General features: G+C 39.4%; 1 protein-coding gene across 1 annotated transcript in view; it reads right to left on the reverse strand.

Moving 5' to 3' along the window:
* LOC131425433 (zinc finger protein 1) overlaps positions 1 to 21,870 on the reverse strand; it is a 68,927-nt gene that overhangs the window by 30,034 nt on the left and 17,023 nt on the right. Inside the window, exons 2-3 of the mRNA XM_058587351.1 lie at positions 7,750 to 7,856; positions 7,115 to 7,672 (exon numbers count right to left, since the gene is read on the reverse strand). Of these exons, the coding sequence (XP_058443334.1) occupies positions 7,115 to 7,672; positions 7,750 to 7,856 (665 nt within the window). The remainder of the gene's footprint in view (positions 1 to 7,114; positions 7,673 to 7,749; positions 7,857 to 21,870) is intronic.

Below are 21,870 nucleotides of genomic sequence, written 5' to 3' on the forward strand. Positions count from 1 at the left end.
GATGAGTTTGTTCGAAGTTTTTGTGGTACCAAACTCAGGAGTTTCGAATTTTTTACACCTTTTATGCAAATAGCATACTGACATCGATTACAGCGCAATCCATCGATTGTAGGTCGAGAAATTGATAAAACTCTCGACTCTTCATATGAGATATGTGCCTTCACTTATAATTCATGTCAACAAGTCGAAACAGGCTTGTCACGTGTTGTTTTAATTCAGTAATCATTTGCCTATCTGTGCGTACAGTAAACAATATCAGCGATAATCGTCACTTCCGCCAGTTGTAAAGCTAAGATTTTTGTGTGCAAAAAATTTACTTACTCCCATGAAAATTAATCATGGTTCGAAAATGCGTCGTATTTCTTTCAAAGCTCGTAACTCCAATTTTCTACCCGGTTATCACTTCGAACCCTCTGCCTCAAGTGATGTGATAGATTGCTTAATAGATTAATGGTAAGGCAAAAATCAGACATTGAAAAGCAAAACCTACTGAAAATGTTTACTTGATCCTGAAGCATGTTCATTTAATAATCGTGTTGTTTTACCCACCAGCTGATAGAGAATTAAACATAACATAAAAATAAAGATAATGAGCCGAAAATTGACATCATAAGAGACTAAGCACGGCTACGCCTTTCATTTGACAAACATCAATGTTACATTTTGTTTGAATGTATTCTTACATATTTGATGTGACCGTTGTTGCTAGAATAATATTCCAAGAGCTAGCGTAAACCAAAAAATAAATTCGATTGTGAATTTGGAGGTAGAGAGAGGTTTTTAAGAGATTTGATTCACACGTGTTTTTTCATGCAGTTCGTTTAGGTGTTTAAATTCTTTTCACAAATTCAAAACTGGAGCAATGAACGCAAGTAAACACGTTATTTTAGGCGTCGTCGTTTTTCAAAACCTTAATATTTTAATTGTTAATGATTCTGATTAGAAGAAGTTCGTCGTGCTTTTCACTGAATTTATGTTGCAAAAATTAACATCGTTGCAGAAACACACCTGAAGTTATACCCAACAACGTCAAGTGCGTTACGTTTATATTTCAGCGAAATCAGTCCAAATAGATCATGATCCGAGAAGTTTTATTCATGGTGTATTATCATAAAATGAAAATATATTATTTTCCCTTAAATCATGACTCGTTTTGCTCATTTTTAGAATCTGAATTTCACCCGTGTTATACAGTAAGCTATGACTTGAACGAAGTAGTATAATTTTTTTTCCTGAGAATTATATATTTATCTGGTTGAGTTCAATCAAGAGAGTAAATTTCGTATAAAAAACATGGCTTTCGAAAAAAGGTCTTCCGATGATATGGCTCTGACTGAGGCATACGTGTGAAAAACCACATACATTTTTGTTCATTTTCAATTACAAATTTTATACCATCCGCGCTAGTATCACAATGAAATCTATAATTTAGATAGGAAACAAAGACTATCCATTTGATTAGGGTTGTATTGAAAGCAGGTTTTAAAACTCATTGAAACAGTCAGAAACTTCATCATTTAATGTTATTATCAGAAGTAAAAAACGTTAAAAAAATTGACCTCATATAACAAATAACATTTAAAAGTTTTTATCCAGTCATCGATCTCCAGACGGACTATGATCCATCGGATTACTTTTGAGATGTGACTTACTCCATCTCCAGAATAGCTAAAGACAGGATAGTTTCATGGTTTTGGGAAAAAAGAGAGAGAGCAGATTGAATTTCTACTTCTAGGGGAAGAATTTTTCGCAAACTTCATTTTCACCGGTGTTCGGTAGTAATTTCAGTTTTATCTTCGATTTACAACGTGTGAGCTAATCAAATTTGGTTTATTTACAATTTGGTTTCATCTACACACTTAAATTTTATAGCTGAATCTCGGCGAAAAATGTCGAGATTTCCACTGCCGTGTGCTCGTTAATCGTCTCGGTGAAACGTATAATTACTTAGAATCTCGGCAAACCCAGATTTCGTAATTGTCGGTAATTGCCGAAATTGTCAGTAATTTCCGAAATTGTCAGAATAAAATTTAATATCAGCTCGGCAAAAACGCACAGAAAAAGAAATCATAAATTTGCCGAGATTTGAATAGCCGAGTACTCGGCAAACATTAAAACAACTGAAATTCTCGGTATTTTTCATTTGACAGATAATTTGCGTTTATCGAGACTTTAGGATTCGGAAAGACTATAAATTACCGAGATCTTCGTCGCTTTTGAAAGAAATTACCGAAATTATCGGTGTTCATGCATGCGAGTTATTGCTGAGATTTTAGGGAAATAATTCCACTTAAAACTCGTCATCATAGATTTATTGATTTCAACATTATGTTGGCAGTTGAGCTGATAGGCTCGGAAATGTAAAAAAATAACATATCAGATGAAGAAAATACTGTAAAGCATGAACACAGTATAATGGATACACTTTCATTTGAATTCTCCCAGAAAATCAGACTCCGGCTACAACGAAAGTAATGGCTCAATAAAACATTGAATATTAAAGGAAATAAATCATACCGGAATCCAATCAATTTCATGCAGTAGATTAGCGTTATGAGAATTTTTATCCCGTGTTTTTAATATCACAAAACATATCGCTATATTCGAATTCAATTTTTAGTTTCAGCTGATTCCACATATGAACACAAGCACTTATTCGCATCGTTCAGTTTTGAACTGCAGAAAAATGACTGATGGTCTAATGAATCACCGACTGTAGGTTGTCTGAAAGCTGTTTACCGAGATTTCGGTAAGTTGATATTATTAATTTGCTGATTTCGGTAAAACGACCGATTGCTGGTAAACACGGTAATTTACTAAACCTAATAGGATAACATTTTGAATTGCCGAGATTTCGGAAATAGTACCCATTTTTTTGGAAAAAGCTATCTTTGCCGAAATATCTGTAAAACATCAATTCGTCGTTTGTTCAAATCACACAATCTGTATATTTTCCCGTTTCGCAAGAAATTGAGGTACGATGCAAAATCGATTAGTGACATTAAATGACAAGTGTTCTGCCGAATTTCGGTAAAAGAAAGTTCTCCGTTCGAAATCTCGGCAAATGCATTTGCTGATCCCGGTGTATTTTATATTTACTGATAAGTTCAGCAAATTATGATACCAAACATCGGCAAAAAGATACGAGATATTAGAATATAATTTTGACGAATTTTGGAAAAAAGCATTTGCATTACCGACTAATCAGTATGAAATCGTTTTGCCGATCAAATTCGGCATTTCACTAACCGAGCTCGTGAATCGGTTTTAAGTGTGTAACTCTTTGAATTCGATTATTGTTGGGTACTAAACACAAATCAAATGTTACGAGTCGGTAGTTGAAGCCACAATTCCAACTATCTTTATGTATTTTTATATTGTTGAATATATTTTATATCGACTTCGACTAAACAATACACACTTAAAACCAAATTTCGAGCTCGGAATAGTAAAATGCCGACACAGATTTGCCAGCACAAATTTGCTGATTGCTCAGTAATCAATATTATGTTTTCCGAGATTTCCGTTTAGTAGTTTTAATGATCTCTCGGCAAAGTGCATCTTTTTGCAGAGATTTGGTACAATTTTGTGCTGAACTCTTCGGTGATTAACAATTATTCCGAAATCAGCAAATGCATTTGCCGAAATTCGGCTAAACAACTGTCATTCACGTTCTACATTTTCGCTTGGCATTACGGAATTATTTTCTGACGAAATATTACGGAGAAAATTTCCGGTGGTCATTGGAAATAATGGAATTAGTCCAAAATAAGCCGTAAGAATCTTCGATCTATCCAGTAAGTATAATAACTACAAATGCTCAAATTCATCCTAAGCTACTTGCGCTTGCTGGTCGATTACAGCCAAAGGATTTTTTCATATCACATTACCGTAAACAATACGTGACGCTCTGAACTCAAGCACTTTGTCTTGTGCACCGAAATTGCGTGTATTTAGGCACGGATGTATATGAATCCAACTTAATATTGGAAGTAACTCTTGTCGCTGTATTAGTGTCTTTTCCGTGCACATGAGTTAATGTACAGATTCAAGTAGAGAAGGAATTACTCAGCTCAGCTCAACGATTTGTTGGTCTCTGTGTCGTTTGTCTCTGTGAGAACTTGTATGCATACCTTCAGGAGAGGCTTCAGTGGCTCATGCTTATGGTAGTTGAAAACAAATTGCTGTCTTAAGTTGCAACTTCGAGACGGTTTTATTGATGAAGTTATTGACAAAGTTGCTTGAAGTGCAGAATTCTTATTTGTATCATGATACGAAATAAGTTTAATAAAAAATTCCCATCCAGAAATATATCGTTTTCTCGTTGTATCGAAGAACACAATCAAATATCCATTCCTCAGTCTTTAGTTTTCACTTACGACGAACTGTTACATCTGATATACCACAAAAGCAGTGCACAACTCGTGAATACTTTTGGTTACTAAAGGCTTTTGTCGAATATTCGGTAAAGGTTATGCCGAACAGTCAGTAAACTTTATGCTGGCAATTTCGGGAATAGCTGACATTTGTCAAATTTGAGATTGGTGAGACTTCGAAATTTTAGCTTTTGACGAGACCTAGTGAAAAATAAGCGAAGTTAGTACAATGAAATTCATTTCTTCGCATGTCAAAAACACAAACAGTTTATCGGATTGCATGTAAATCAAATAACATTTTTGGATCTCAACCTGAATTGGTTACGAATTCAGTGTACTATGAAGTCTATCTCTGATTCAGATTACCAATTATTAAAATGGATTCAAAACCGTAAAAAAAAAGTTTGAAAATAACAAAACTGTCAGAATTACATTTTGCGAATGCGATTCAATTCAAGAACAAATAGATTCGACTTATATTTGTACAAATCTAAACAAACAGTCGAATGACGCAGTGGACACCAAATTACGCGCTATTCTGCACAGAATGTTGTTCTCAATTAAATTGATCGATAAGCGATTGGGTATTAAATGGGACCACGGTGATCAATCGAACTGCCATTCAATCAAATGCCTACGAGAGAGCACAATATTTTCAATACTATTCTGACGGTGATCTCGACTGATTCTCGGTGGGTGTGTGTGACTGTGAATTCGTCGTAAATCATCGGCTACCTTCAGTGATACGAGTGAAATAAAATTGGTCGTTTCTAGTCGATTCGTATCGCACCGCTGATTGCCTATCTTCCAGGCGGTCGGGGTTTGGGTTGGGTCGGTGACGAACGAGGGGTGGCGTCAATGAAGCACTGATGTACGCTGTACGCTCCAAGCCATATAAGCGTGACAAACGATTAGCGCCCAATCGAGCGTACACAGCCACGCGCCTGTTGTTGTGGTAGCATGAGTGGACCCCAAATGTGGCGTTTGAAACAATATGGCGCCGTGCGGGTGGTGTAATGATATCCTCTATCTACCGTTGGACAGCAACCTTGTCGATATGCTATTGATACGGATTCATTAAATTAAAATGAAATTAAATTAGTAGCAATAATCCAGCGCCACAAACAAGACCCCGTTCGGGTTGCCGATGGTAATGAAACGCCTTGCTGGTGTGTAAATAAAGTCAAATTGAATGTTAATTGCTGAAAGTGTACTTCGCGGTGACAGATGCCGCCCGGCGTAGTGTAGTAATAGTCGTGGTTTGTTTGACGGTTAATTTGGCCTGTTTATGCGCTGACCATCATCACCACGCAGGTTTCACCCGGTCGGAACTCAGGTACGGAGGCACCGGTGTCAAGAGCCATTAAAGGCTGTCCGCATTAGGCCGATCCGACCGATCCGAGCTCTCCGGCGTGTACTTTTTCTCTGGTTCGGCTATGGCTGAGCTGCACATGCAGCTGTGTGCATGTGCAGCTCAGCCATAGCCGAAGCAGAGAAAAAGTAAACGCCGGAGAGCTCGGATCGGTCGGATCGGCCTAATGCGGATAGCCGTTTAGAGTACTGCTCTGTCGGACTTTTCGAACGGTGGTTGGTTCGAGCGCGTTTCGGCAATTAACTAATGATCGGTATCAATTTTGCCAACCCAACCACAAAGCCTCGTCTCGGATCTGTCAACAAAATATTTGTCACCGAGAGTGCGTCGGTTGGCGGCTCCATCTCACGATAAAACCCCATTGTTCGGTCCGCGAGAAATTAGTTGTTGAAATTAATTTATCTTACATGGAAATGTTTAATTAATTTCCTTGTCCCAAGCCGGTATTCTCCCTGCCCAACCGATGCACTTGTAAGCATACACATCGCGCTCGACTGACTGCACATCCATCTAACGGCGACTTCACGGGAATCCGGACGACGCAAGTATCTCTCCCCGCGCGTCAAGGGTCTGACGGTTAGCAAACTCAGTTCTGAGGCTGTGGCTGTGTGTGTATGCATATTTCAAAAAATTCCCATCATCATTCTCATTTTGTTTTTTTCTTTCTTGTCTGTTTTATCTTTCTTTCTGTTCTACACTGTATTTGTGTTCCATCTTCGTTTACGGGTGCGTTTCACCATCATCTCGGAGATAGATGGAACAGCAGCAGACAGAGGAGATTCACTTACGAAAGGTGGTTTTCTCTTGCTTGGTGCATCCCGCGATGCAGCTGCGACAGTGTTTCATTTTGCTTTCAAGGGAGTGTGAAAAAATGTAAAAGCACCAGCTCAATTGGCTATTGTTAGTTCGGTCGGTACGGGAGAAGACACCGCGTTTTTTTTGCTTGCTAACGAAATTAAGCACTCTTGCGTTTTAATTTGCTATGGTCCTTCGCTAATGTATATATTCAGGAACTACCTCAAGGTGTATAGGTGAGGTGGATGAGAGCAGTAAAATCCGAAACACCGTATATAGCATTAACGGGCTTGCTATTCGAGTGTGAGCAACTCTGAGAGTCTGTCTGAGAACCTGCGGCAAGAGTACGAGAGAAGATAACGCAATTGGATTCGTAGCCTCTTCGCGGTGCGATTTCTCGAGTTGATAAAGAAACCGTATGGAAAAAAAGGTTTAAAAAAACTGGTCTCTCAGCAGTAGGTACTCTAGTGGCAGTGTACTTGTTCTCGCTCGACACGTTTTGTTAAATAAATATTCCACTGCCGTGTAGCGGCGGACGGCAGAGGTAACGAAAAAGAGAAAAAAAACTTACCACCAGAGCATTAGGTACGTGCATCAGCTCATGTTTCTCAAGTAAGTCACGATTTGGGAATGAGGCGGAGCATTGTAAGCATGCGTAGGGTTCTCCGCAGTTGTTGCTGCTGCCGATGCCGTGAACACCTCCGCCAACTCCGATACTGCTTCTACCACCAATACTGCTGCTGTTGCTATTCGCTGGACTAATAGACCGCCCACCTTCTTCGCCAGCAATTACGGCAACGGTGGCGGCACTGAGACCACCACCTGCCGAGGTACTTCTGCTGCTACTACCGCTACTACTACTACTACTGCTGCTGCTGCTGCTGTGGCTGCTACTGCTGATGTTACTACTGTTACTGTTACTACTACTACTTCTGCCATTCGTCGCCAGCGATGTTGGCTCGTTACAGCTGCTGTCCAGCGCAGAAGAAGAAACCGGTGGAGATGGCAGGGAAGCACCTATTGATTGGAACGATTGCTGATAGAAGGCGGACAGCGGCGGGGATGGTGTTGCCGAGTCATGCTCTTGTTTAATCATGGAATGCACAGTTTCGAGATGTTCCTTCAGTGCCTGTCGGGTGGAGAAGACGTTTTTTTTTACTGTTAAATTTTTCTGTTTCACTCCCACCACCACGAGATATTACTCACCTGAAAACCCTGCAGAGTCGAGTGACAATGCGGACATTGTATGTAGCAATCAGTTTGCGGTGTGTTACTTTCATCGTCTTTCGGAAGCCCTGACGCCAGTGGTGGAACTGTAAGGAAAGCAAAACAAAAGTGTCATAAGTAACAAAATTTCAGCTGTTGTGCACTGTCGCAAGCATGGATAATCAAAGAACTTGAAACCGACGGTTGGTTGTTGATGATCTCATCAACCATCAACTTTACTACTGTTTTCTCTGTCTATGCTCAGGAATCACACTCGATTCCACGGTGCACCGACGCACACGGAGCACACTGTAGGAAATCCGCACACTGGCTGGCGTGTGATGATGAGGATGATGATGATGATGATAGCAATCATATAATATAATGATAATCTCATATTTTTCCTTCTCGCATCAGCGACATCAAACGAACGTGGATGCACGGTTACGAGAAGGGCTCTTGAATTTTTTTTTTCGTTCTCCATCTCTCTCTGTCGCGAGATTTTCCGCCTGTCTATTGAAATTCCACGACCCACTTGCTGTTGTAGTGCTCTCGTCTGATCCCGGGACCGCCTTCTCCCGGTTCTCCGCAGGAATGAATGAGTCACACGCAACCACCTTAATTTATATCAATTAACTGGACCGCAACAAGAACCGGGTCCCATCATTGCCGCACTCGTGTATGCTGGTTTGTATGATGATGATGAGGGTACCCCATCTGAAGCAGCAACGTCTTCGTTTTCATTTATTGTTTCACTTTCCGATTTTCCTTAGCCCCCTACCGACGACGAGGACGACGACGACGACGACCGAGGGGGAGTTCAGTCTCGGGAACAATCTGTTTGTTTACTGTTGCTGGCTGGTTGCTAGGTTGAACTTGTTGATTGCAGATAGATTGAGCCAAACAAAAAAAAAAGTATAAAAACTATCAAATCGTTTGAACATTTCTACAGTAATGTGGTTGAAGACAAATCTTTCTCCTTGGATGGTTCGGTTTCAATTGGATTGAAAAACTTCCCGTGTGTTCCGAATGTTCGGCCAAATCAAACAGAATTCGGTCTTGATTCGTAGCATCATTTATTTCCATAAATTTTCATATACGGGTATCTTGCTGTGCTTCCGTCAACCTTGAAACTGCGTTCGCTGCTACATGTTTCTACCACGCAACGAAAGCCTATTTTGACAGTTTGGATTACATCCTCACCGCTGGGAATTCATGCAAGTGATGGCTGGCCTCCCGTATAGATGTCGCTCTTTTGGGGAGACAGTGTTTCGCTGCTAGCTAGCTGCTACTGTGTTATTGTTTTCCCTTGAGACATCAACAGCCGATTAAATCTGTTGTCTTCAGCACAGACATCAACCGATTTGTTCGGCTTTCCGCTGCCACCGTGAACCAAAGGTGGACCAATCTTCGCGAAACAGTAGAGAGAGAGACAGTAAGTTGAATAATGAAGCTCATTATTTACTGATTTCCGTACGCCCCCTCGAACAAACTTGATCGCAGTTTCTACAACAGGAATGAAAGCATCTGTCAACCCGTGGCCAACAGCGGCAGGAGTAGAAAGTTTTGTTTGGACAGGCACTCTCTCCGGTAGATTTTTCAATATTCTAATAAAACTTTGTAATAATATTTCATTGCTGCTTTGCTCGCTGCTTTCCCTGCATGCCAGTGCTGGGTGCTAGGCAAATCGGTAGACCAGACCAGAATGAAAGCGGTAATATACACACACGGTTGAAGCCAATTTAAAAATACGCCTGTCAAGCTGTTCATTTCTCTCTTTGTTTTCCCTTCCCGGCGACGGAACCGGTTTCAAGGCTACGTGGATCCGCTGCCGTTTCGTTTTAGAAATACCTGTCTGTCAGTTTACTGTTCTGCCTAATTGACCACACTGCTCTTCGCTGTATACAGTTTCCTCCTCGGAAAGTCAATTTTGGCAGCAATTTTTCAGCCTAAATGAATGTCTACCGTGGAACCCCTTTTCCTGGCGTGACGTCATCGGTTACGAAGACGAAAAAAAACTCATTTGTTATCAGTGTGTCTTCGGTTTCGGACCGTGCTAATGTGTCGAACGATGACCTCCAAATCTGGTTCCACGCCAGATGCTCACGGGGAACGCTTCTTCGACGGGCGCGACAAATAGACGTAATGTGGTCTGATTGACGATTATGAAGTTCGTTGGTTCTGTCGGGAGGGGGGTGGGGGGGATTCGGGAAGTTGGTTGTCGCGATGGCACAGTTATGATGCGACGAACACCGCCATGATGGCCGATGGCAGTTGACAATACTGACGAAAATGATTACACGTATCTGTGGCGTAAATTTCTGCCGCCGGGTGGTGAAGTTTTATGATGAATGAGCTGCTCTGCTTCATGCTTTTTTTTGCTCTCTCGTTTTCACTGATGGCCATCAGTGTTCGGCAGGGCCAGAAATAGACGCGACTTCGCGTGGAGTGATCAATGGGAAAATTAATTGGCTGCGGTGATGTAGCTACTGACTATCGTTCGACAGAGATCGAGACTATAAATCTAAAATGGTTAGTTTGAAAAAAATTTTACCCGCCTGTTTCTGGTGCTGTTCGAATTCCTGCCACTACTCGCCTGAAATTTCGACTCGGCGCGCATCCGGAGGAGTACGGCATGAAATGGCACGAGATTAAGTTACATTCTTTATGCGCCGGACTGCGATGATACGTGCCGGTATGGGCGTCTGACCGTCCAACAAAGTAGGCCAAACGAGCGATATTTGGAAGAATTTTCACTTTAGCGCTATATATTTTTTTTATGATTTCAATACAATGCGACACGCTTAAATGTGAATTTTCCAAGAATTTGTAGCCTATTTGGAAGCACATTTTAAGAAATTCGATGAATTCAGTCACCAACTTTCACTTATAAGCATTGTAAATCGATATAACAACACTTTCGATTATTCGATTCGATTTCGGAATAATCATTCAATTGTTCATGACCAAAATTATTTTCATCGTATTCCTTTCAATTCAAACCATCAAGTTTATTCAATGTTCACTCTTATTTATCGTACACTTTGCTTCTCAGAAACTTACGGTGATGCTGCTCTGAGTAAAAGAACGTGTCGGGAGTGGTTTCAACGTTTTAAAAATGGTGATTTCGATGTCGAAGACAAACATGGTGGTGGAAGAGAAAAAACCTTGTATTTGGTGGGATCAGCTCGGTGTGATTTACTACGAGCTATTAAAACCGGGTGATACCATCACATGAGATCGCTACCGAACGCAACTGATGCGCCTTATTAGCGAGCTAAAAGAAAAGCGGCCACAATATGAAGAGCGACATCACAAAGTCATCCTCTTACACGACAATGCTCGGCCTCACGTCGCAAATGTGATCGAAAAGTACTTGGAAATGCTGAAATGGGAAGTCTTGCCCTACTCGCCATATTCCCCAGATGTCGCCCCTTCTGACTTCCACATATTCCGTTCGATGGCACACGGCCTGGCAGATCAACATTTTCAATCTTTCGAAGAGTTGGAAAAATGGATTGCTTCATGGATAGCGTCAGAAGAGGACTCCCTTTTTCGAGCCGGCATCCGAAAATTGCCGGAAAGATGGGAGAAAGTTGTCACTAGCGACGGACAATACTTTCAATAATACATCTGTAAGCACTTTTTCGCAAAAAAGCTTTTAATTAAAATAAAAAACGGCGGAAGCAAAGTTGTACACCTGACATAAAATTGCATAAAATCCCCAAAGATTCTAAAGATATTACTTAGAAAATAAACCCTTAAAAATAACTCGCGCATCGAGCATTTCTCACATAATGAAAATAAAATAATACATTATCGGCGCCCATTCTTTCCTTATACAGACCTGTTTAATAAGCAAACAATCCATTGAAATTGAGCTGACTTTTTAGTGCGTGGATTGACTTTCTTTCAATGTACGCTCTCTAGAAACTCTTTATTTTAAGGGTGGGTTTTTTGGTAAAAAGTTTCGTTGCAAAATGTTTATTTTGTGTTAGTGGTCGACGTTTCGAAGGAATGTAGCATCATCTTCATGGTTACAAATATGAAGTCGTACCATTTTTATTATTCCAAATCCCACATACCATATATATTTTCCCTCTACAAATCTTAATGAGACAAATCAACGTTATGGATGTTCAAGTTTTCATTGTGGTATATGATGGCTAACATAACAGCAAAACACTTCTGGTGACGCCATCTTTAGTGAAACGTTGAAAACTAACTGCTCGACTCAATTTTAATATTTTTAAAATATAACTAGAGTTAGAGTTTGAGGCACTGGTCTTTGCAAGTCAGTCTTCATACGTTCGAGCCTCGACCTCAAGGATGCTTAGGGCCAAAGGGATTGTAGTACTAGCTAAGTCATTATCCTACGCAAATATATTAATCGGTTACGAAGTCTGTTGTAATTAAAAGTCAAGTTTCGCATCAGAATTTAGATTCCAAATTATCTGTTCGTAGATTAAGGAACATCGTACGATTCAATGAAACGCAACTAATTGTGACAAAGCATGACGTTTAGGCGTCATGCACAAATTACGATACGCTCAAAAGGGGGGTTGTGGGGATTTCGAATATTGTGACAAGAGGGGGAGGGGGGACTTAGTAAAACGTTAAATCACGGAAGTTTTATTTTGACTACTAAAGTAAAGTGTTTTTGATTCGAAATTTCGGTTTTCATTTGTGACGTGGTATTCGAAAATGGTGCTAACGTGTGAAAACAATCAAATTAATTATCAAAATAAATTAATCAAAAATATTTTGATAATGTAATATTTTTATTTCGAAGTGGAATGAATCATGCACAGTTGAAATTCTCAGAACGGTTGTTAATCAATTTGAAACCAATCGAATCCCTAATCTTACCTCGAAGCACGACATCAATGACAATTGTTTTATAAGAATAATTTACAAACATGGAAATGACGAGTTATTCACAATAGGCGTTGGATTTATAACAGTCGAAATGCATTGGTAAATTTCTAACGAAATGTTAGCTCTTGAACCTATAGTTTTTCCTTTATCTCTAGACAGCCGGATGCTGAGAGATAAATATGGAATCTTTTCAATTGAAGGTCCATTAGTACTAAGCTAATGTGCTATGATAATGATAGAATAAGACAATGATTAGCTTATTTGAATTTATATTTTATTATTTGCGAATGAGCCGATTTCTTACGAACAACTATTGCTTTAGTTTAGTGGTACTCGATTTGTTCCACAATGAAGCTTTATGTTCTGTAGCTACTCTTATCCAAACAGTTTCAAGATAGATTTTGAGCTTGTCTTGTCCTGATCTCCTATATAATATCTGACTATCACAGTACATGCGCAGACAGTTCAACTATTCCAACTACATGGATAAGAATCTATTTCCGGTACCATGATTTTTTAATCATGAAATCATGAAATTTCATGAGCAGAATGATTGATATCATTAAAATTTTCATGTAAGTTGTGTTATTGTTCATGATATCAATCATTTTGCTCATGAAATCATGACTTATTATTCATGATAGACATTATTCATGATTTCATGATTTTTAATCAATGGTACCGGCAATGGATTTTTATCCGTGTAAAAATATTTAAGACAACCAACCGAAGGATCCTCCTACTCAGACCATACAACTCACACTGGAACTTCTGGACAGATTCGTAGTTAGTTATACACATACTAAATAAAACATTAAAACAGTACGTTTGGTAAAAAAATGTGTGCTGATTAAAGTTAAGTTAGTGAAAAAAGCGAAAAAAGAGAAAGTACTCAAAAAAAGACGAAAAACTTTCAATAAAATCTCTGCTAACGAATTATCACATGAGAATAAGTGATGAGAAACGCGTATGAATTAAGCTCACGAACGAAAAATAACTTAAAAGAAGACAAATATTTTAGATTAGACTATCCCTATTAGGTCGAGGAAATAGATAAAAAATTCTCTCAAAATGTTCGGATAATTTGGTAGGAAAAGAGAAACTCCTTGTTGTTGTGGCCTTTTACAACATGGAAGCAGGAACCCAGTGGATCTATACTTGGCTATATTTTTTGCAGCCGGATTCCATTCAGCCTCTAGGTTGGTCCTAGCCGGAAAATGATAGTAGGTACTTTTTATTACCTATTGGACCTCAGTCCCCTCAATTGAAAGGTCCTAGAAAAAAATCGCCCCCTCAATTGAAAGGATCTAGAAAAAAATCGTGTAAATTTACGTCGTCTGAAACCAACATATACGAGCGTCAAAAATGACTAATTTTTACAGTAGATCTAACACATATTTAATGCATTATGACATACTTTTGGCTGCAGATATATATATAAATTTAAACGCCTGCTTGAAAAACGGTTTTTTTTACACATATTCAAATCACTCTTGTAAAACTCAGTCATTTTACAAATTACCTCCTCATGAATTGAGTCACATGTGGATTTGCGTCACCTGCAAATTTCATAATTTTTTACTGTGTAGTATATTGGGCAGAACAATAACTGCTATTGTTTTTCTTATTCCGGAGAAGGAAACTTAAATGTGTACTAAATGTATCATTTGGATGATTGTAATATTGATTCAAAAGATGAGGAGGTTTTATGCCTTTTGGAGAGCTACTTTGTCAGAAACTAACTCCAATGGACTGATTGGATTAAACCATGTGACACTCGATCGTCAAGTGTCAAGATGAAGCGGTTGGAGTGCAGAGCGATTAGTGATCTAGTGTTCATTGTCTATCATTAAGAATACTGCTACACTAAAATGTTAAGAAATCATAAGTAAATTCCAACTTAGCTGTGTTAGGCCCATTACTAAAATGTTAAGAATTCTTAAGCGAGCTCCATCTTAGATTTGTTAGAAATATCATTCTGTTCAGCGACTAGATAAATTTTTTTTTCGGAAACCTGCCTGAAATCTATCGCGACATTCACGAGAAAGCAACCTACTTACTGCAACGAAACAAACGTCCTGAAATAACATCTGGCCGTAGTATAGAAGAAATACCACAGAAGCATTCCTCGATGGTCTGCGGCGAATTATTTGCAATTGAAATTGAACGAATTTGTAATAAAATGACTTTGTTTATATGTTTGTTTTAATGTTTCAAATCCGTCGAACATTGATGCAAATCCCGATAAGTTTTCTCTACTATAAAGCATCATTTTAATTTCATTCCGACTTAGTCTCGAAGAGTACAACAAAACAAATCGGCCTACCTTTGAACACTAACATCAAAATCACTTAACTGGCTACAATCCAATCTATTATATTTACATAAATCACCGTTTCCGTTTTACCGGATACCGACATCATCTCGCACTTCTCATCTTCGCACCTTTCATCACACGTGGTAATAAATTTCTTTCACGATTTACATTAATAAAATGGTTCATATACAATCTTTTTTTTACCTACAAAGAGATTTGTTTTCCTCGCCTGGGGCAAGATACCGGAACCAGGTCTCTATAAAGCACCCATCAAATTATTACCGTCCTAGAGACCACCACAAAGTTGGCAGTTTCCCTAACACATTAATTTTATGCGTTTTTAAATCGTTTTTTTAGCTAAACACTAATCAGGCTTTGCGCATCGATCGGTCACGTCTGGTCGTTAAGTGGTTGTGTGACCACAGCACCGTATCGCCATTGTGGCAGGTGCGGCGGCTACCGAGCGTGGGCGCCAACTTTCCTAGACTCTACGCGTAACAGTGGAACCGACTATGCATGCACTCTTCTGGTACTTCCGAGCAATCACCAGCAATTTTGCCTATGCTACCCCCAGTGGCGATCGCCCCAATGACCACCGGAGCGGGTTGACCCCACGGCGAGAGCACGAGGCAAAGAACAAAAAAATAGCAAAGAAACTTACAACAATAAACACAATTGTTAATGGCTGGCCCGGATGTCATCGGTAATAAGCGTCAAACGATGCGAGAGGACTATTTACTTAGCCTGGTCCGGTGGAATACATGGCCGGTTTGTCAGTCAGCACCGTAATGGCCGTGTCGCTACCGATGCCGATTCTTCTCTACATTCCGTGTCATGTTGCGGGTGGTGAAATGGATTTTTAATACTCACGTCAATTTCCTCCAAGCCAATTTTCTATCACGGCGCGTGAGTGGAACCAAGTCCGGTCACCGAAACACGACGATCAGGTGGCGGATGAGGAGGAGGAGGAGGAGGAAGGATACATAATTAGTCGAAATGAGACGACCTCGGAGGGGCAGACTTGCCAGTTCGCGCACATCAATCAGTCGAACCGGTGCGTACCTTGATGCGTTCTTTCGCGATGGATCGACGCGGTGTGGAAAGGTGAAAACACAAACTTCAATTTACGTACGGGGCCACGGTGGGTGCCCCAGGAACGGCAGCGATCGACATTTGATTGAGGTGACTGACACGCAGATGTGCGCGGGAACGTTCGAAGAACTAATGGCGCTTTGGCTTGGCGGGTGGTGTAGGACTTTGCGCACGCATATGAACCCTGAAGAGAGACGACAGTCGTTGAACGTTGAACGGAACGCGAACGCGGCAAGGTAAACATGAATACCTCAGAAAAACTAGACTATTTCTGGGGGCAATCGCTGTGGTGAAAGAGTTTGATGTTGTTTTTTCTTCTCTAGACCGTTTCGTCCCCTTCACTCGCTACGCGCAAATCTCGAGAGGAAAACCGATCGTAAAATAAGACAGGAAAATGTGGTAAGAACGTTGTTTTCTTGCTTGTTATTCTTTTTCCAAACAAATATCGAGAGGACAGACCGTGGATATTAAATCGGTGTGTTGGTCTCCGAGGCAGTAGGTGGAAACCGGAGAAAACTCCGTCAAGCGCGGAAAAATTACGTTTGTTTACACAAGTGGTGGACAACGAGATTGGCTATGGAAACGAGACGGAACAGTGCGAAAGGCGGCGCTTGGAGCGGTATCTCAATTCCAAAAGTTCTGTTTTTTTGCGTTCTCTAACTTGTGGTAAAGTGGTTAGACCGTGGTTAGGAAATAGGCCGAATACCGGTCTGCCGAATTGCGTCATACGACGGAAGCTTCGTTTTTATTATTTCCCGTGAGTGATATGAAAATTCTCTGCAAAGGTTCTCTCGAATCAAAATTAAATTATTTTCACTAGCAGCTGTACGAACCGTAGAACACGTGGATTAACACATTTGACAGTTTGAGGTTTCCACCACCCGCTGCACTCGGCAATAATATTGAGAGGTACGGCACAGCATGCTAGACGTGAACTGTAAACAATCTGCTGCCTGATGCACCACCGACGTCGCTAGTCGTAGAGGTACATACGTCACAACTTTGTAGATTTTCCCAGTAGTAGCTTTGGCGGAAGAGAGATATGCTGCGCCGGTGTGTTCGCCAGCCGTCAGTTCTGTGAATGCGGTGATTAATCAGGGACTGGGCCCTCTCCTCGTAATTGGGTTGCATCGACTCACACGGAACATATTTTCGTAAATGATTATAGACAGAGAGCCACAAACAGCCGAAGTGGTAAGATTTATGTGGTTGCTTTTCGCGATCCCGCGTTTTGTTTTCGTCCCACAGCAGAGAAACTGGGAATCAGATACTGGTGGGCTTACCCCGTTCTGTGACATAGGTAAATAAATTTCCACTCAACTGTTTCTGCTAGTGTGAGAGATGATAAACAAATAAATTTTGCACCGTGCGCGCCACAACGCGGACACAGAGGTCAGACGAACGATTTATCGTCGCGCTGCGCTCAAAGGCAGCAACAACAAAAACAGTTCAATTACATGCTGCTTCTTATTTCTTTTTGTGAACTCCACCATGGCCGTAACTCGAACTCTGGCGGTGCAGGTGGTGGTGATAGGGCCGTTTAATTAACCTTAATAATGGGAATCCGATAGGCGAGAAATTATGACATTAGCGAAGATTTACAAAACTACACAGTTAAAATTTAAATCAATTTAAAATCGAACCATAAAATGTTTGGCATGTGATTATAAAGTTAGAAGAAGAAACAAAGTTTTTCGCTGCCTTCTATTTCGTTGTAGTTATCTGGTAAATAAGGTGACATATTACTTAATAAGTCGTACGGCTGACACGCAGATGGCGCTACCATTGTCAAATTCATATTGCGTTTATGAAATATCAACTTTCAAAAGACTATGTGTGAAATTTTATGACTGTACGATTAGTCAGAACAAAATGACAGTCATTTAAGGGAAGCCACTTTTTTTCATTTTCGAAACAATAGATTCATAACAAATTCGCGTGTTGAATAATAATTGGTTTTTAATGAATAAAAATACTGTGCAAGCTCAGTAATGACTTCAAAAGTGTTATAATGACACTGCTCCATCGGAAAGAACCATTTGTTATTGGTTTGCTAAACTTAAACGGGTCGTACAGACGCCGATGATGGTGAATGTTTTGATCGTCCAATTGAGAATCACCTCAATTGGACGAGCAAAACAGTAATCACACTCCAGAAAACATAAAAAACTGCAACAATTTAATCGAAAATTGAAATAGATTGAAATAACTGATGCAGTAAGGGTGTCAGAAGGCAGTGTGTATACAATTTTGCATGAGCTTTTGACTACGAAAAGCTTTTTTTTCAAAGCGGATGCCGTGTTTACTCACAGTTGACCGAAAACAACATGTTGATGATTTAGAGCAATATTTGGTCACGTTTACAGGTAGTGAACTCGATTTTTTGCGTCGATATGTGACAATGAATGAAACATGGATCCATCTGAATTGTTGTAAAATCTAATTTATGGCAATGCTACATCGCAGGATCCTAGTTGCTACGACACGAATTGCATACGATTGTACGGATTTAAATTACAGTGATCACGTCCAAGAAAATATCAATCTGAATTAAGAGGGTAATAAAAATGAGGACTGTAATTAGAGCAAAAGTGTACACAGAATCGGTAAATCCAAAAGAATCATGTCTAAGTGGGAGCCTAGCTGAACGAATAGAAATACTCCTACACTGATTTGCTTTCCCCATGCCAAAGCCAGCCTTCAACTCGGCTCAGCTTCTTGCTTTTATCCTGACAGAGGTCATGTACAGTGTCTGTCGAACCACAAAAAATAGAGCACATGATGCGTGAAAATCAAATAAATTCTTGTACGGAATATTATATTTGATAGATAACGTCATAAAACAGACACTAATACAATATCACTTACGAGTCACTCTGACAGTGTACCTCTGAGCGAAAACGTATCCTAGAAAATTCATCAGAGCATTCCGATTATAATTTGTATTTGGTTGTTAGACCGTTTGAATGCAAAAATCGAGAAAAAAGGGCGAAATATTTCGAAGAATTGCCTCTATTTCACCAAGACAATGCATCGATTCACAAGTTGATGGAATCGATAATTAAATTGAACGCATTCCACTTCGAATTGCTTCCTAATCCACCGTATAGTCCAGATCTGGCCCCCAGTGACTAGTGGCACTTCCGTGATCTAAAAAATGCTCCCCAGTACGAAATTCAACTTATTTGACGGAGCAATTGCTGAATGTGAGGACAAATACTTCTACAAGCACGGTATCGAGAGGTTTGAGAAGCGTTAGAATGATTTTATTGCTCTGTAATATTCGATTCTTCTGGCAAAAAAAGTGTCACACGACTTATTGAGTGATGTGTAGGAACTCACTTAGCCTCATTAGACAAGGTACTACAGTCAACTTCCACCACGGAGCCTGTCAATCCTTACCGAATTGTAGATGTTGTAATCAAATAATATTCATTCTTATTTTGTTGTCGATATTTTCAGTAAATAATTCTCTATTAAGTTCAATTCGACTGTTGCAGGGTGTTACATGTAAGTGTAATTCGTACAATTAATCAAGGTAAGTTACTAAAGTGACACTTCTGAATACCAAATAACGGATTCAAAAAAGTAACATCACAAAAAAAGTTCTCATGTTTCGGTGAAATTGGATTGAATTTAGTTTTTTGTTAGATACTCACTTGCAATGATTACATCTCACATTTTATACAAAAAAATAAATGGTTGTTTCGAGATTTCTGAAAATCATTCTTAAAGCTGCTGAAGTAAATTAAGTAATAACAATTGCTAAACTCATTAGAATTGGCTTAAGTGACTAAGCTCGTTATACTTGGCTTAAATAGCCCAAGTTTCTGTTAACGGAGTGTCCACCGCAAAAATTTCAAGAGAACGTGTTTTAATCAGGCATACTTGCATTTTACGTGTAGTGTTTACCGTAGAGGTTGTTCGCAAAAATTAACATATAAATCTGATTCTGGTAGGTTACTGGTGGTTTACAATGATATCTCTTGTCCTGACTAAATGTCATGTAAGACAGAATCGTCTTGTATTGTCGCATACGTAACACACGCACGTCACCAGGAAAAAAAGTTCTATAACACGCACCAGGAAAAAAAGTTCTATAACACTTTCCTTTCGATGGTAATAATCAACGTACTATATACTGCAAAATGTCTCTTCATGTTTAAACTGGACATAGACTGAGCTACAAGTTTTGTTAAATTGTATCTCCGATACATCCTTTACGTTGAGGTGCATTCGTTCCTGTAGTAAAATTTCAATTTCATTTGCTTTAGATCTATAAGAAGAAAACAAAATAAGGTTCTCCTTAAGTGACTTATTTGTACAATTGATACAATCAATTCGAGGCTCATTTTTATGTATTTTTAAGTATTTGAAACTGTCATTTTTCATTCAAGTTTAATTGGTTGAGAGTATTTACTACATATACAAGTTTCGATTCAACTGATGTCTATTTCATATTTCTATTGTTTTCATTATATTTTTCTGTGAATTATGTTTGCGATTAAAGCTAACTCCGTATTATTGAGCCCGGGGGTAAAATGTATTTGTGTACCTTTAACTAACTGAATGAGCTTTTTTTGTTTTTTTTTCAAAGATAATTTTTTATTCAGGCCTACATAGCTTTTTGACAATACTGACATGTGGCCATCTGATTGTCATAGGTAACAAGTGATTTGCACGGAATTCTTGTATCTTGACCGAATATCACATAAGAAGGTATAGGCTTCTTCAAGTGTATGCGTAATACACGTACGCCATTTAGAATACCGGGGAAAAAATTCTTCCACTTTTCTTTTTCGATAGAGAGAATCTCTCCGTATTGGGACATAGTTTTGCGAATATAATAATCGGTGACGCTTGAGTGAAGATCATGCACACGCACTTCTATAGCACTATTTCCCATATATACTGGAATGTTGTACTTAATGTTCTCGTGCTCCACATAGTGCACATTGTTATTGTCTTTTGCGAATTGAATTGCATCCAACTCTTTATAAAATTGGATGTAAACAACATTATTCGTCTTATTGCATTGAAGTAAATGCACACGTTTAATGTCCAGCTGCATTTGCTCCTTAAGCAAACCTTCAAGTTCTCGCATCGAAGATCGAATTTTGCACTGCCTGAAGTCAACAACAATTGTATTCTTTCGTGTCGGCGGTAGCTTTTGTTCTTTTGGTTCACTCATTTTCGAGGTCTAATGTTCACTACACAATACTGTACTTGGTTTCTTCTGTTTCCAACGTAAGCGGTTTTGTTTTATCGACTGACTTGGATGAGATGTAAAACCGAACTGAGCTTTTTTTGTTCAGTGCGGCTCTGCTCCTAGATAACTTTTTGGAATAGAAGACGGGTATGGCGAGATGAATTGAAGTCGATGCATTTCAGGTAACTAGTCTGAGTTTGAGTCCCAACTGCACATGACATTCCCTTTGCGAATGACCCCAAAGTTTAGAGCTTTTTATATACTCTGAGCTTTAAAACATGTACACTGTTTCAAGAAATTTAAGGTAAGAACAAATATAAATTCAACATGTGATTGGCTTGTAGTCTTAAAAAAAAGTAATGGTTCATAGTAAAAGGATGGGTCTCACGAGTCAGTTATCGTACGCAAGAACCCCAACCAGAAAAGATTTTTTATAGTAAAAAGGATCGTCTTGCATAGCCATACCCTTACACTACACTTACGAATCGGCAGCGAAATCTGTTAAAGGTTTAAAGTTCCGCTTTGAAATGTTGAACACTAATTCAAAATGGACAAATTTTATAGAGCTACGCAGAATAAATTATGGGTACAATTACGAATCAATTATTATATGCATAAATATTGC

Source organism: Malaya genurostris, chromosome 1 (assembly GCF_030247185.1).
Source record: "Malaya genurostris strain Urasoe2022 chromosome 1, Malgen_1.1, whole genome shotgun sequence".
Taxonomy (NCBI): Eukaryota; Metazoa; Arthropoda; class Insecta; order Diptera; family Culicidae; genus Malaya; species Malaya genurostris.